This window comes from Carassius gibelio, chromosome B15, assembly GCF_023724105.1.
Source record: "Carassius gibelio isolate Cgi1373 ecotype wild population from Czech Republic chromosome B15, carGib1.2-hapl.c, whole genome shotgun sequence".
Lineage (NCBI taxonomy): Eukaryota > Metazoa > Chordata > Actinopteri > Cypriniformes > Cyprinidae > Carassius > Carassius gibelio.
Window position 1 is genome coordinate 13191442 of NC_068410.1, and position 15067 is coordinate 13206508.

General features: G+C 38.0%; 3 protein-coding genes across 5 annotated transcripts; 1 reads left to right on the forward strand and 2 right to left on the reverse strand.

Moving 5' to 3' along the window:
- Positions 1-1437: 1437 nt before the first annotated feature.
- si:dkey-182i3.11 (insulin-like growth factor-binding protein complex acid labile subunit) lies at positions 1438-3995 on the forward strand. Its single transcript, XM_052575964.1, has 2 exons — positions 1438-1495; positions 1760-3995. The coding sequence occupies exon 2, from the start codon at positions 1792-1794 to the stop codon at positions 3829-3831; it is 2040 nt and encodes a 679-aa protein (XP_052431924.1). The 5' UTR covers positions 1438-1495; positions 1760-1791; the 3' UTR covers positions 3832-3995.
- A 1169-nt stretch (positions 3996-5164) lies between these two features.
- On the reverse strand, positions 5165-10484 carry si:dkey-182i3.10 (gastrula zinc finger protein XlCGF57.1). Its single transcript, XM_052575969.1, has 4 exons — positions 10152-10484; positions 9509-9731; positions 9349-9422; positions 5165-7576 (listed from the first exon to the last, which is right to left on the reverse strand). The coding sequence occupies exons 1-4, from the start codon at positions 10329-10331 to the stop codon at positions 6173-6175; spliced, it is 1881 nt and encodes a 626-aa protein (XP_052431929.1). The 5' UTR covers positions 10332-10484; the 3' UTR covers positions 5165-6172.
- A 522-nt stretch (positions 10485-11006) lies between these two features.
- On the reverse strand, positions 11007-14849 carry LOC127972468 (zinc finger protein 227). 3 transcript variants are annotated; one of them, XM_052575966.1, is made up of 5 exons: positions 14364-14849; positions 13985-14177; positions 13822-13898; positions 13632-13716; positions 11007-12618 (listed from the first exon to the last, which is right to left on the reverse strand). In XM_052575966.1, exons 1-5 carry the CDS (start codon positions 14496-14498, stop codon positions 11177-11179), a joined length of 1932 nt encoding a protein of 643 aa, XP_052431926.1. In that variant the 5' UTR covers positions 14499-14849; the 3' UTR covers positions 11007-11176. The 3 variants fall into 3 exon arrangements, with proteins under 3 accessions (XP_052431926.1, XP_052431927.1, XP_052431928.1); XM_052575967.1 differs by having other exon boundaries at positions 13822-13895; positions 14364-14639; XM_052575968.1 differs by having other exon boundaries at positions 13985-14197; positions 14364-14497.
- Between the last annotated feature and the right edge of the window lie 218 nt (positions 14850-15067).

Sequence of the window (15067 nt, forward strand, 5' to 3'; positions counted from 1 at the left end):
TTTCTTTTTTATGAAACAACAAATACTGGCAGTCATAAAATTCTTTCTGAAAACCAGCCTACACAAACCTTAGAACTACTTTAAGGTTAACTCACTACATTTCTAGAAACAAGCAGTCCTTGCATGTCGAGACACCATCATCATGATCTATAACCCCATCTGCAGTAACAGCATTCTAATAAAACTAAAACACTGTTAATAACCTTTTTATTTTATTTTTTTGTCCCAGAAATCATGCCCCACCACACAGTTCTGATTGGCTGAAGTACTGTTCCACTTTTCAAAACCATAATTCCTGAAGTGGGACACTATAGGAAATTTGATTAAAATATATTATTTATACATAGTATCAGAATTGTTTTTCTTAAAATTAATTTATACTCCTTAATATCAAGTTTGTCAAAATTCAATGTCACTGACCTTTGGGTGGTTTTTAGACAAGGCGCTTCCTGTTTGATGACTGCGCCACCTTCATGATTTTGATCACATGAAACCACAGCTTTGCTTACCCATAGTTTCACTGACGTTCACATATTTATAGGGGAGCAACAAACACAAGACAATAGGTGTCCCACATTAGGCAGTTTCCCACTTCAGGGCAATTCACCCTACCCCAAACCAAACCTCCACCCATCCCTCAACAGCCCTAAATCCAGACCTTTCTATTTAAGTGAAAGTGACGTAACATACAGCCAAGTACGGCGACCCATACTCAGAATTCGTGCTCTGCCTTTAACCCATACAATGTGCACACACATAGCAGTGAACACACACACACACACACTGTGAACACACACCCGGAGCAGTAGGCAGCCATTTATGCTGCGGCGCCCTGGGAGCAATTAGGGGTTCGGTGACTAGTGGGACTATGCTGGACATTAGCAAAACCATCTGCCGCAACATCTGGTGACTGTCCAGTTCTGACAATGTCAGTAATTTGCTTTTGAATGAGCAAAGAAAAGACATCGTTCTTCTCAACTGCGCCATCTATTGGTTAATAAAGGCCAGTGTATTGATTTATTTCCTTATTTTGTCAGACTGTGAATAAATAGCTTTCACATAATTGAAGGCAAGTATTAAAAAACAGAGAAACTGGCTAAAAAAGGACTATATTTGCTTGCAAACAGGACCCCACCACCCCCTGAATGGGGATTGCTGTATTTACAGTATCAAGGTAAAGCTTGTTGGTGAGCTGTTTTTACTGCTATATCAATATCAATATATTTATGTATGTACGTATTTAATTAAAAACTTTGGCAGTAATTGTCATTCACAGTTTCCATTCACCTGTTTGTACTGTTTTGTTATCTAACATGTTTGTTGAAATTACCTAAGCTGTGGTTAAGATGATTTTCGCATTTGTGACATCACAGATAGGGCCTTTTAAGCTCAGCTGTTTTGCTGACAGGACTTTTTTTTTTTTTTGTTATTCTGTTGTGATACAGGACCTTTGACTTCACAAGCACTCCGTTTTGCAGGCTGGATCTTTGTGCAGGTAAGTCAGTCTACACACTTTATTTCTAAGAGATATCGAAGTAGCTGATTCATAAATTGTGTGTTTAGAAACATATAGGCACATTATTAGATTATTATATGCTACATGATTAATTATCTCTAATACTAATTAAAAATTAGAGAGTGGATTTACTGCCAAAAAAAAAAAAAAAATGCTCTCATTCTGGCTGAAACCTCACACTCAGAGAACATTTGAATATATACATATGCCCAGTTTCATATTGTGTCACAATCTAACTTCTAGGTTTCTAGATTCCTGCGGCTCACATCATTAAAATGTTGTGGCTTCTGTCAATGGTTTTGGCACTCATCGCAGTGGTGGACACCTGTCCGTTACCCTGCAAATGTGAAGATCATGACATCGTAATTTGTTCGGACCAGAGACTTCTGGAGCTCCCTCATCTGCCTCAAAATACCAAGCAATTATATGCTAAACACAATATGATTCAAGCTCTCCCAGATGAAGGATTGGAAGGATTGTCGATTCTCGATCTCACCAAGAATGTCTTCAAATTGTCACTCAATACCACCTGGCAGAACATTAGCAATCTTACGAAGCTATTTCTGAGTGGAAATAGACTGAGCACATTAAAACCAAGACAGTTTCAGGGGCTGCTGAACCTCAAAATATTAGACCTCAGTGACAACTACATTGAAACACTTCCTCCGAAGTTCCTTTATGGTCTGACCAAGCTTCAGATCCTTAATCTGAATATGAACAAGATATTAAGTTTATCCTATGGCGTCCTGGATGGAGCTCCCGCCCTTAAGGACCTCCAACTCAGAAATAACATGATCGAGATAGTCGAGGTAGGTGTGTTTGAGAACTGCACTAATCTACAACAGATTTATCTGTCAATTAACAACCTAAAAAGTGTAGTTAATGGGAGTTTTAAGGGTGCCAAAGGGCTAACTCACCTTGATCTGAGTCGAAATGGAATAGTTGCCGTACCTACCGGTGTCCTTCAGGACACTCAGAACCTCACTAGCCTTTATCTTCAAAAAAATAACATAATTTCAATCCCTGAGGACATTTTCTCTGAGATCCCCATGCTGAAGCATTTGGATTTGAGTCATAATGCTCTTGTTTCCATGTCCAACGGTTCGCTCAGAGGTCTTTCCCAGCTGGGCGCACTAGACCTGAGTTTCAATCAGTTGCGGATGCTAACATCACATGTGTTTCAGGAATTGGGAAAGCTTGAGAGCCTTAATTTGTATCACAACAATCTGATGTTGCTTCCAAAAGGCTTGTTCAATAACTTAAAGAGGGTAACAGAACTTCAGCTGGACAACAATAATATTTCTGTAATTCCACCGGACCTCTTTCACCCACTTTCTTCTTTGCAAGATCTACAACTGGACAACAATCACATTTCGGAGCTCCATTCACAGACATTTATGAAGCTGAGGAATCTTAAGCATCTCGATGTTTCCAACAATGACCTTGTGAAGATTCCCACGCACCTCTTCAAAAGGACACACCATCTGAGAGATCTTAACATGGAGAACAATCGTATCAGTTCCATTCCAAAACTGTCCTTGAAACACTTAGTCAAGCTACAGACTCTGAAACTCAGCAACAACAAACTGTCAAGACCCTCTGCAGATCTACTGACTGGTCTTAGTCTTTTACGGGAGTTATTACTCAATGAAAACCAGATAGAAACCATCCCTATTGGATTTTTCACAGGTCTTACAAAACTGAAGTTTCTGGATTTGTCCAACAATAAATTGCATTCCATCTCTTCTGATGCCTTCAAAGATCTGTCGGCATTGAAAGAGCTGGATCTGAGATTCAATGCTCTGGATAAACTTCCAGAGGACATCTTCACATCTTTGAGAAATCTCAAAAGGCTCTATCTGGAAAACAACCAGCTCACACACTTGCCCACCAAAGTGTTTTCTGCTCTATCCAGATTGGAAGAGCTCCATTTGGACAGAAACCAGATCCAGCACATTCATCCAACACAGTTCGAAGGCTTAGTGATGTTACGCGAACTTGACATTACATTTAATCAACTGCGCTATATGGACAAAGGGACTCTGATGCCTTTAGCAAATCTAAGGGTTATCCATCTTAATGAGAATCCATGGGATTGCTCTTGTGTGTCCATTCTTTATATAAGTCAATGGTTTAACAATAATAGTCGCTTAGTAAAAACTACACCCATGTGCTCTTCTGGTAAACATCTTTCCTATCCAGCTCTTTCCCCATATTCATTATCACAGCACTGTGCAAATTCTGTATGTGTCTCCTTTAACACAGAGAAATCAGTGGTTTTCATTGCTTTCACTCTAGGTTATCTTTTACTTTGAGATCTGGCTATCTGTGCTGTGCTTAACTCTGAGATCTGTGTGGTTAAAGTGTTGAGACATGAAACCATCACTTCTTGTCTACAAATGATTTATGCTTTTGACTTCTGAAATATGATTTATCTGAGATTTAATGTTTTCTGTCAAATAAACTGCTATGCCAAATACTTTTAGCATCTTTATTCCTCAGAGAGTGTGTGACAGGATTTTTTGCATTTTAAAAAGACAACATGCTGACGCTGCTAGAGGGAATTTCCTCTTACTCATTTCAGAACCCAGAGAATATTCACTTGCATTCACTCATATCTGAGTGTTTCTAAGAAATTTATATAGGTCTCTAAACAAGGATGTACGACCGGACGCAAACTGCGGTTAATTTTCTGCAAAACTAGTTCTGATTACATTTTCTGTGCACTTCTTCATTTTACTGGCCTAGCTTGTCAATAATAACTAAAAACTGACAAAAGGATATTTATTAATATTTATAATGATCAAATTTAGCCAGCCCTTTTCGATAGTTTAATCACTATAATGTTCCAGGAATAGAGTTTTAAAAGTATTCAATCATGGTACTTATGTAGAGGCTGGCTTTACTGGAAGATGAATCGTCTATTCAGGAAGAGTGGAGGAAGAAAAAAATCCTTGAAACATCTACATCAAAATTATATTTTACTAGATTTTGTTGTCTCTGAAATAAATGCAGAAGATTTTCAATGAATGTGGACACTTAGTCTGATGATACATGGGGCTACTTTTTAAGCAATTTTTGAAACTTTTTTTGAGCAATGTTTCTTGGACACTTTACCCACTGAGAATGGGTAACACATTTCTATCTGGCTACTAGATTTATCATGATCTATGTGTTTCACCTGGTTGTCCATTGACAGCAATACTAACCAAAGTTGCCTGGCAACATTGCTCAAAAAGTTGACCCATGTATCATCAGCCTAACAATAAAATAGAGTGGAATAATTAAACATAAATTAAAATTCACAGGAAAAGAATTGAAATTGAAGCTCACATGAGGAATGATGTGGAGAAATGATCTTCCCCAGCTCCACCTGTATAGATCTACTACAAGGTGATTCATGTATGCTGTATGGGGTTTATTTCATGTGAGTAATATTTTCAGCAGCAATATTTCTTACATGCTCACAGCAGCATGTTGTGAATGTATTGGCAGTAGCAGGTCTCTGTACTTGCTCTGCTGCTGCAGCAGCAGCGTATACAGATCTATTCTGCCAAGACCAAATACATTAACATTGCCATTTACATTACCATGCCAATCCCTCCGAGAGTTAACTTCGAACTTATGAATGCAAATATGACAGTTGGCTGGAAGTAATGGTTTATGGTAATTCTCACACAAACATATTTTTTTCTTATAAGACATTATTTTAACATCTGGGGTCATATGGATTACTTTTTTATGTTCATTTTGTGTAGTCAACTTTAAGGGAGCACTTACAAGCACTTACATTATATGGACTTACAGAGATGGATTATAAAAAAAAAAAAAAAAAAGCTGTTTGTGTTCCTCAGAAAAAAAAAAAAAAAAGTGCGTGAGTAAATGATGGCAGAATTTGGGTAAGCTGTCCCTTTAAGATTGACCTCAATATGAACTGAATCCTTGAGAAGAAACATTGCTTTGACTGGATGTTCTGATTTGATCAGAACAAGATCACAAACCACAATCTTATTACAGTTGTTTTTTATTTTTTTCATTTTGAGCAATAAAATCAAACTAACAGCCCTACAAAGGAACAAAAGGAAAAAAGAGGATAATATCATTTAAATAGATATTAAAATACTAGATTACTAAATAATATGTTGACTGATTTGTTTGTCAAAGTATTAACAGATCATTTAATATAAATTTAAAGATCATCTGTACACTAAACAGATGTTTAAAGAGGTCATATGATGTGGGGCATAGTGGAGCAACATTTATGTACATTATGCAGAAAATAATGTGATTTTCTAACCTTAAACCGCATAAACACATTGCATTACACCAAATACACAACATAATGTTCTTTTTAGCAACGTCATATGACCTCTTTAAGGGATCCTTTACACTGAAATCTAATTGTAGAAATCAGCATATGGAAATTAAGACACATATGACCTTGTCTTTTAACTTAAAGGGAAAGTTCCCCCAAAAGTGTCAATTCTGCCATCATTTATTCATTTACACATTTTTGTTAGAACACAAAATAAGATACGTTTAGAAATGTCTTTTTTTGTCAATACAATAAAAGTCAGTATACTTCAAAGGTGTTTACCATATCAACAGTAAAACGATGACAGAATTTTTTTTTTCAGGTGAATGATCCCTTTAAATTTATACACATTTATGAGACCTCAGATTTCGGAGATAAGCAAAACTCTTCCCGCACTTGTCACACACATACTGCTTCTCTCCTGTATGAATATGCATGTGAGCTTTGAGCGAATTCGACTGGTTAAATTCCCGCCCGCACTCGGCGCATTTGAATGGCTTTTCTCCGGTGTGTATGCGCTGATGTCGACGGAGGTTTCCCAAGGTGGAAAAACCTTTCTCGCATGCGTCACAACTAAAAGGTTTTTCACCGCTATGTAAGGTCAGGTGAGCCTTAAGGCAGTTCTGCTGCCGAAATGTCTTCCCGCACACAGAACAGATAAAAGGCTTTTCTCCCGTATGAATCCTTTCGTGAGTTTTCACACCGGCCACACTCTTAAAGGTCTTTCCGCACAAACAACAGCTGTGTTTGTTAGTCACAGAGTGTTTGTGTTGGTGAGTTTTCAAGGTGTTGACAGAACTAAGGGTCTCCCTGCACACTGTACAACTGACCGGCAACTGTCCCTCATGAATCGGCAGATGCATTTTTAGGGCGTTTAAGCAACCCAAGACTATCCCGCATACACAACAGGGGTGTCCGTTTTGTCCTGCGTACTTTCCCTCATGCAGCCGGAGTAGATACTTCTGGACAAACCCCTGATTGCACATTTTGCATTTGTGTGGTTTCTCGCGGGTGTGAGTCAGACGGTGTGCCTTCAGCGAGTCGAGCTGGTTGAAACTTCGTCCGCACGTCTGGCAGGTGAACGGCTTCTCGCCTGTATGGATTCTCTTGTGGCGAAGTAGGTTGTTGCGAAAGTTGAAGCTCTTCTCACATTGGTCACATTTATGCAGCTTCTCTCCCGAATGCACGACCAGGTGCTTCTTGAGACAGTAAGCTTGATTAAAAGACTTCCCACAAATTTGACACGTGAAAGTCTTGTCTTCGTTATGAATCCTCTGGTGACCCTTCAGCTGTTTGTGTTCGGTGAAGGTCTTGCCGCATTGATTGCAAACATAAGGGCTCTTGTCATTATGAAGCTGGTGGTGTACATCTAAACTGCCTTTACTTCCAAAACGCCGACCACACTGCGAGCAGCTAAAGGGTTTCTCTGCTGCCACATGAACGACCTTATGAGCTCTCAACAGAACAACCGAGTCAAATTTCCTCCTACATTGTTTACAGCTGAGTGTTTTACCTTTCTTCTGCCGGCTCACCCGCACACCTCTGCTTTTTGAAACACTCAAACTTCTAGATGATTTCGCATCATCCTGAGTCCCAGAGGAGTTTTTAGTATTGTTTATTTCGGTGCAGCTGATGTCCTCAGCATCATAGTCCTGCAACACCACGAACTGAAGATGCTTGCTGTTTCCTGAACAATCCGCGGACTTTTCTGCCCTAATGACTGCCGTCTTCTGTGTTTTAGTGTGCTTTTCAAAACAGAAAAAGAGAACAATTTAGGTCACAATAGGAATGTATTATTGCAGTATATGCTAAAGTTATTAAGCTGTAATTGATGCAGCATTGTAAATTATAATAATGACAAATGGTGTTACAATATGAAACTTCTGCCTCATAGTCACAGATTACAAGCATAAAACTATTTATTTGACCATGACTAATATTCAAATATTTATAATTAACATTTCAATAATTTCAGAGTGTAGTGAGAAGGATTTTTCTGACCGCCCTTTAGAATATGGATAGTTCTTTACTGAAAATTCATCAATTATCAGGGCCTGAATTTCGTTTTTTAAACTGGGGGGGAATTCCCCCCTTACATGGGTAACATGGGGGGGATCTAAAGATTATGGGGGGGAGAATAACTTTTGATGCATCGGTCTAATTTAATCATGTTCATTTATTAATATCTACAGATAAGCAGTTTTAAGTAACCCCTTGAGCTCCTCTTCTCCCTGCAGCTGTGCAGTTTGCATAGCATTAGCCATAGCATTTTTGGATGTTTCTGCTTCTTTCTTTCTTTTTAAAGCTGCTGTATGGCCAGTTCCATTGGCATGTCTAATTAATGTAGATGTTTTGTAGCATTGGCTGGTAAATTGTGGACTGCTGTACATCTTACAAACTGAGCAGCTCATAATCCCATCGTTAATTTCTAGCCAAGGGTAAATTTTTAGCCAGTTCGTTTGAAATTTATCCTTTGACTGCTTCACCTCTGTAAGATTTCTTTGTGGATCTTCGGTTTGGCTGCTTGTCGGCCTTTCGTTGTCGGACACTTTTTTCTTTGGATCGTGATCTGCATCATCCGAACTTGTCTTTCGCTTCAGCCAACGGTCCATATTTAAACTACTACGCTAACCAAACAATTCATTGTATGTGGCCGTGTTTGTGCTCGCGGGAAATATGCTGCGCATAATGAATAGAAAACAAGGGGAAACGCGCAGTCACATGCTCAAACAAGTGGAAAGCTCGAGCGCGCGCGCCGCAGTCTCATTTCCACAAGCGCTTGCACTCTCGTGGCGTCTGTCGTTGCCATGCAACCAACTGCGCTATTAATATTAATTGATTTCTAGCCCTTGTGTTAACTTTATTACTAGATATATTTATAGATATATTTATGGAGATGATATGATCAGCTATGATCAGCTGTTCGGCCGAGCATTCAATGTTGTGACGCTGTAAGCTGATCAGTTGGTTCGTTGCTGCCGCGCTCTATCACTCGCACACCATAAAGAGCAAAATGTTTTTTAATGTTTCAGTTTCGTTATTACAACGACAATTTGGAAGCGGATAATTTCTTCACAAACAGCTCATTTTGACTCAAAATGTTAGAATGCTGCACCTACACTTGATAGTGTGAATAAGATCAGCGCAACGCAGACCGCTGCATTGACAGCGTGAAACATGATCTGTCTACAGCAGCCAGGGCTCCGCCGTTTACTGTCTATGAGCTCAGCGCTGAGACAGAAAATGCCGTTCCAGCGCTGATTGAGGAATTAAATTCGAAATTTGACATATATTTTCTCGCATCTGTGAATTTATTTTTTAATCATTTGCTCTGAGATGAAGCAAATATATTTGTGCGGGAATTTCTCGCACTATAAAAGCTAACCTTGCGGGAATGGTTTAAATTATGCGCAATCCCCGCATTCCCGCACCGAAATTCAAGCCCTGATTATACATGGCAATCGATTTTTACTTTCAGAACTGAATTGCTGCGCTCTATTATGTGTGAATGACTTACTGTTTCATCATGGTCAGTCTCTACTATCTCCTCTTGTCCCAAGCTCACAACAATGGCGATGTTCTCCGCAGAGACTGCAATGGCACAGCAGATCATAAATCTAGAAGATATGCTCTGAGAAGCACAGTGGTGTGGATGAAGCGTAAGCATTGGATCTCACCTAGAGTAAGATGGTCAGGGGACTGACTTCTTTGAAGACAACTGTCACTTAGATTAGTCTCTCCTTGTAGAGTCTTGTGCTGCTTCTCAGCTTGCTTCAGTCTTGTTTTCAACTCATCCTGTGCTCTTGGACTCATTTCTTTTTGCAGAAGGGCAGAGAAAAGCTGGCATATTTTCTCCACGGCTTCCTTTGCATTACGTTCCAACACAGAGTTCAGCTGTGTCTGAAATATACGAACAACTCAATTATAAATTTGCTACATTAATCTGCCAAATCATTAAGGATTAGCTACAGGACCTGACATGATCACTGTTTCTAACAATAAATAACTTTGATAACAGGATTGTTACCCAGTGTCTTTGCTATACTAATGCAGACAATTTGTAAACAAACGAAGAAACTGGAATTAAATTACTTCCTTAAAATGAAGTTATTTGGGTGTCACCGTTTAAAGGAATGGTACAAAATGCTAAATATTACGCTTAAATTATCACTTTATCTGTGACTCTGAGCCACAGAGATAATTGTATTAGGTCATTTACTAAAAACATTTAATAAATGTTTTTATCAAATCATGCAGGTTCTGAAGCATAGTTTAAAAACAAACGCAGCAAGGAAGAAAACGGTAATTTCGTGCACTTACCTTAAAGTCCAGGGTGACACACTTGTCGTGAGTTTGTGGGAGTAACGTTATGCCTGAGAACTCCATGACTTTCGCCATTTCATTTACCGTTGTCTTTACAAGTATCTCCAGAACAGACACAACCTCAGACTCCAGAGACGACATTATTGTCTTATTACTGTTTTTGGTGACCGAAATCATATATTTTCAAAGCCACTCCAGTGTTCGTTGCTGTTCTCTTGTATTGAGTAATGAAGCACTTGTGCTCACTGCTGCCCCTGACTGGACTGGAGTTTATTAGCAATACAGCTATTACTACATTACGTTTGACAAAACGTATTATTGTTTTATTTTTCATATTCATTTATATGGAATATGCATTATTAATTATTCTATATTATTTTTACTCTACATTATATTCGTAATACTGTCTTGTTACAGCCTACTCTTTTTTTTATTAATTTATTCTCATTTCCATTTAAGATCATATCCCATTGACGTTACATGTATTTCTATATTTGACAAATAAAAAGGTACATTTTGATCAGAGGATGTCAAACTACAACCCCAATCTTTATTTTTATCCAATCTTATTTATTCCATTTATTTTTATTGTCATGTCAGCGTGACCCAGTCCTGACTTAGGTGGCGAAACACATTTGGTAAGGCGTAGGCAATGACAAAATCGATAAAATCGAACTTGTTTGACATTATCAATCATACACACACGCACGCACGCACAAACGAACACACACACACACACACACATCTCAGATATCCTTAAGAGAAGCCATTGGTATTGTTTTAAGGCATGTGATTTGATTTACACAATGGCTCTTCGTTTTATAACCTTCATTTAAAGAACACATACACAAAAACTATTCAAATATAATGTTCAACTATTTCCAAAATTACAAGGAAAACATTATTTTTATAAATAAATTAATACAGTCACGTATTTCTTATAGGTTTCACAAAATTATTTACAATCCTACATGAAATCCAAGGACCTGTAGGCAGATACAAGATCAGCAGTCTGAAATCTCTCAAAGTGGAGCACATTTGTGATCTTTGTAATTTCTCTTATAGGCAAAACTTTTCCAACAGTTAGTGCACGTGTACGGCTTTTTGCCAGTGTGAATGTGCATGTGTGCCTTCAAATGGTTAGGCTGTGTGAAACTCTTCAAACAAATGTCACAGGTAAATGGCTTTTCCCCGGTGTGCACGAGCCTGTGCCTTTTCAAATTGCCCGATAAAGGAAACGCCTTCCCACACGTGTCACACTTGTGCGGTTTTTCACCAGTATGAGTGCGTATATGCATCTTCAAAGAGCTCGACAGCTTGAATCTTTTCCCACACAAAACACATTTGTGAGGTCTTTCTCCTGAATGCAGGAACATATGGGTTTTATACGAAGCCTTTAGAGAAAAATCCTTACAACAGATCTCGCACTTGAACGGTTTCTCTCCCGTGTGAAGCTGCTCGTGCATCCGGAGGGAAGGAACGCTGCTGTACCTTCTGTCACATAACGTGCACGTATAAGGTTTGCTGTTGTCCGAATGCAGTTGTAAGTGAGCTTTTAAAGTGTAGGCACAGCTCAGGAACTTCCCACACACGTCGCAGCGCTGAGCGTTACTCTTATCGCTTGCATTTCCAATCAGATTGTGTGTTAGAATGTGGTTCCTCAGGAGGTAATTATACTGGAACTTTTTCCCACACATTTCACACATAAATCGTTTTTCTCCGTGAACTGTCATGTGGCCTTTTAGTGTGCTTCTCTGGTTGAATCTTCTGCCGCACACCTCGCAGACGTATGGCTTGTCGTCGGTGTGAATGAGGACATGCCGTTTTAGAGTCCCGGAAAGCGCAAAGCTTTTCCCACAGATGTCGCAGGTGTGCGGCCTCTCGCCCGTGTGCACGCGGAGGTGGAGCTTCAGAAGTTTATGGTATTTGAAGCACTTATTGCAGTGGCTACATTTTATCGGCCTGTCATTCGAATGAATTCTCTTGTGGTAGTTCAACGTGCCGATCAGGGAGAAACACTTTCCGCAGGTGTCGCATCTGTATGGTTTTTCACCCGTGTGCACCCTCTGGTGCATGTATAAACTTCTTTTAATTGTGAATCCTTGTCCGCATATATCACAGGTGAATGGTTTGACTTCCGCATGGACCAGTTTGTGCGCTGCGAGATCTCTGAAGCTCTTTCCACAAGTAGTGCAGGGAAATTTCTTCTTTTCATGCTCCTGCATGTGTTTGCGAAGGTGGGTCTCTAGCGCTCTCAGCAGCGTGAATTTCTTTCCACACTTTTCACAACTGTGAGGCCTCACGATTGAATGCACACGTTTGTGCAGCACGAGAGAAAACATCTTTGGAAAGGCTTTTCCGCACTGCTCACATTCAAAAGACTCTTTTGCTTGTGGAACTTCAGGTTGATTGGTTGATGTCTGTAACACTCCTTCCTGATCTTCAGACCAGACCCTGTCATCAGCTACGGGTGAAAACCAATAAAATCAGGGTCAGTCAACATCAGTCATTGTTGTTTCATATATTCACAGTTTAGCAAAATTCATACTGCTGAATGAGAGTAAATAATTAACCTGAGATGGTTTATTTTTCATTAACTGACACTGATAAAATAGTGCACAATTTAACCTGTTAACTGTCACTCACATTATTGAACATAGACTTGAAAGTGCATGATCCAAACCTAAATTGTATAATTCATGACTGAAAACATTTTGTAACATGACTTTGATGTACCATTTTCATGGTAATGCAATGTTTGATTTTAAAATGGGTTTCAAAGGATGAATTTTGTGATTCAATTTTTTGTTATTTAAAATAGGTTAAAATTATTAAAAAGCTATATTAAAATATGATATATATCTGAAATATTTTAATATTATTTCCATGCATTAATTCATACATTTATTAATATATTATTAATAGCTATTATTTTTATATTTTCAGATTTGTTTGAATTTTTTATTAATTGAATTATGTGCTTTTGTTATTAATAATAGTTTTGTTTTTTAGATTTGTATTTAATTTTAATTTATTATATTTCCGTTTTTGTAATTTTTGTGCTTCAACTTATTTTATTTCTGTAAGTTACCCTTTAAACAATATATATACACACACACACACATACATACACGCATATATATATATATATATATATATATATATATATATATATATATATATATATATATATATATACACACATATATACATACATACATATAAACACACACACACATATATATACACATATATATATACTTATACATATATATATATATATATTCTTAGCTTTATTTCAGTTATCACAAAAATATTTTAAATAGCTTTAGTTACCAATAACAACACTGACATATATAGTAATGCCTGTCTCAATAATACATAACTAACACCAGTCATAATGATTTAGATGTTCAGTGATTGATTGTAAAAGGTAAAGGGGTTGGGAAATTTCAAACTAAATGTTGAGACCCTTACTGTCAGTGTTGGATATTTTCTGGATGGTTTCTTCTGCTCTGTCCTCCACCAGAAGACATCTGCTTGCATTACTCTCCTTTGCAGGCTTTAATTCCCATCAAATGTAAGGTTTTCAACCAACATTTATCACACTGTAAGTTATATTTTTAAAATAAATTCTTCTTTTAAACTGCATTGTATCATAACTCACTTCAGTGTTTGAAGTTTGCTGGTGAGACGTTATTGCAGGATCCTTCAGAGGACTCACAGAGAGAGTTACAGCATCTGCTGTGAGAGAGGAACACAAAACAAACATCACCACAAATACTCAAATACTTCAGGCTCACAATGCATGTGGAGAATCTGTCAAGTACCCTGAATCTCTTGGTTATGGACATGGGTTGCTCCACTGAGATCACGGCCCATCTGAGAGGAAGTCTTCCTCGGCTTGGCTCGAACCTTCAAACATGTTTGAGCTGGAACTGGTGCACCAGAAGAACAGTATCTGAAGAGACTGCAAATCTTCTGCACCACCTCTTTGGAAAACCTGTCCATTATGGAATTAAGCTGCATTGACAAAAGAAATGCTGTAATTGAGAACAAAATAATAATATTATATAATAATACTAGAAGAATAATACTAGAACTTAATTATTCCAGGCTTTAAATAAAATGATGGTCCTTTTTACTATTTCAATAACTGACATATCACAACCAACCACGTTAAAATCATTTAATAACAGACTTTCTTACCATCTGAATCTGAGTGTCGTTTGGTTTGTTGGAGAGACTGGACGTAAAAGTCTTTTGTATCTCGTGTTTAGCACAGTCCGTCAGTAAAGACATGACCAGAGCGGTCTGACTCTGAAAAAGCTCAAACCGGGCCATAGTGACCACCACGGTTAAGAGAAATGCAGCTAAATCAGCTCAACCCGGGTTTGACAGTTGACAGAGTGAGAAGAAAATAAACAAAACATTGAACTCCCAATAAAGTTGCACCAATGTCTAATATGGCGGGCTCTGGTTGCACGAAACAGTTAATACTTCCTCTTTGTTTAATTTTAAAATAAAAGTATCTGAATGCTTGGCATTCGCCATTGAAATTGCTTATGACCAACAAACAAACTCAAGGAGTTTAAAATTCAGTGCTAAATTGTTGAGGGCATTAGACCGTTTTGGATCAATTTGATCATAAAATGGTTTTGCTAAGACACATTATAGACCTCAGTGACTGGAGCAAATGTACTTCCGAAACAGATTTTCAAAATAAAGGTCATTGGACGCTGCCAAAGTAAGCAGACTCCAGACTTACTAATTAGAAAATGAATAATACAATTTCTAATTGTTTTTTTTTTTCTTAATTTACATTTTTAAGGTAAAATTTCAAGTGCTGCGAGAATTATTTTTTCAAGAGATACCATTCTTAATAGCAAAGAGTCGTGAATGCGTTTGACCAA

Coding starts and splice junctions, on each gene's coding strand:
- si:dkey-182i3.11 (XM_052575964.1), top strand. CDS start 1,792: ATGTTGTGGCTTCTGTCAATGGTTTTGGCACTCATCGCAGTGGTGGAC.
- si:dkey-182i3.10 (XM_052575969.1), bottom strand. CDS start 10,331: ATGATTTCGGTCACCAAAAACAGTAATAAGACAATAATGTCGTCTCTG. Junction 9,423..9,508: donor CCCTGACCATCTTACTCTAG/GTGAGATCCAAT, acceptor GTGCCATTGCAG/TCTCTGCGGAGAACATCGCC. Junction 7,577..9,348: donor AGACTGACCATGATGAAACA/GTAAGTCATTCA, acceptor TGTTTTGAAAAG/CACACTAAAACACAGAAGAC.
- LOC127972468 (XM_052575966.1), bottom strand. CDS start 14,498: ATGGCCCGGTTTGAGCTTTTTCAGAGTCAGACCGCTCTGGTCATGTCT. Junction 14,178..14,363: donor ACGACACTCAGATTCAGATG/GTAAGAAAGTCT, acceptor TTGTCAATGCAG/CTTAATTCCATAATGGACAG. Junction 12,619..13,631: donor GAAAATATCCAACACTGACA/GTAAGGGTCTCA, acceptor TTTCACCCGTAG/CTGATGACAGGGTCTGGTCT.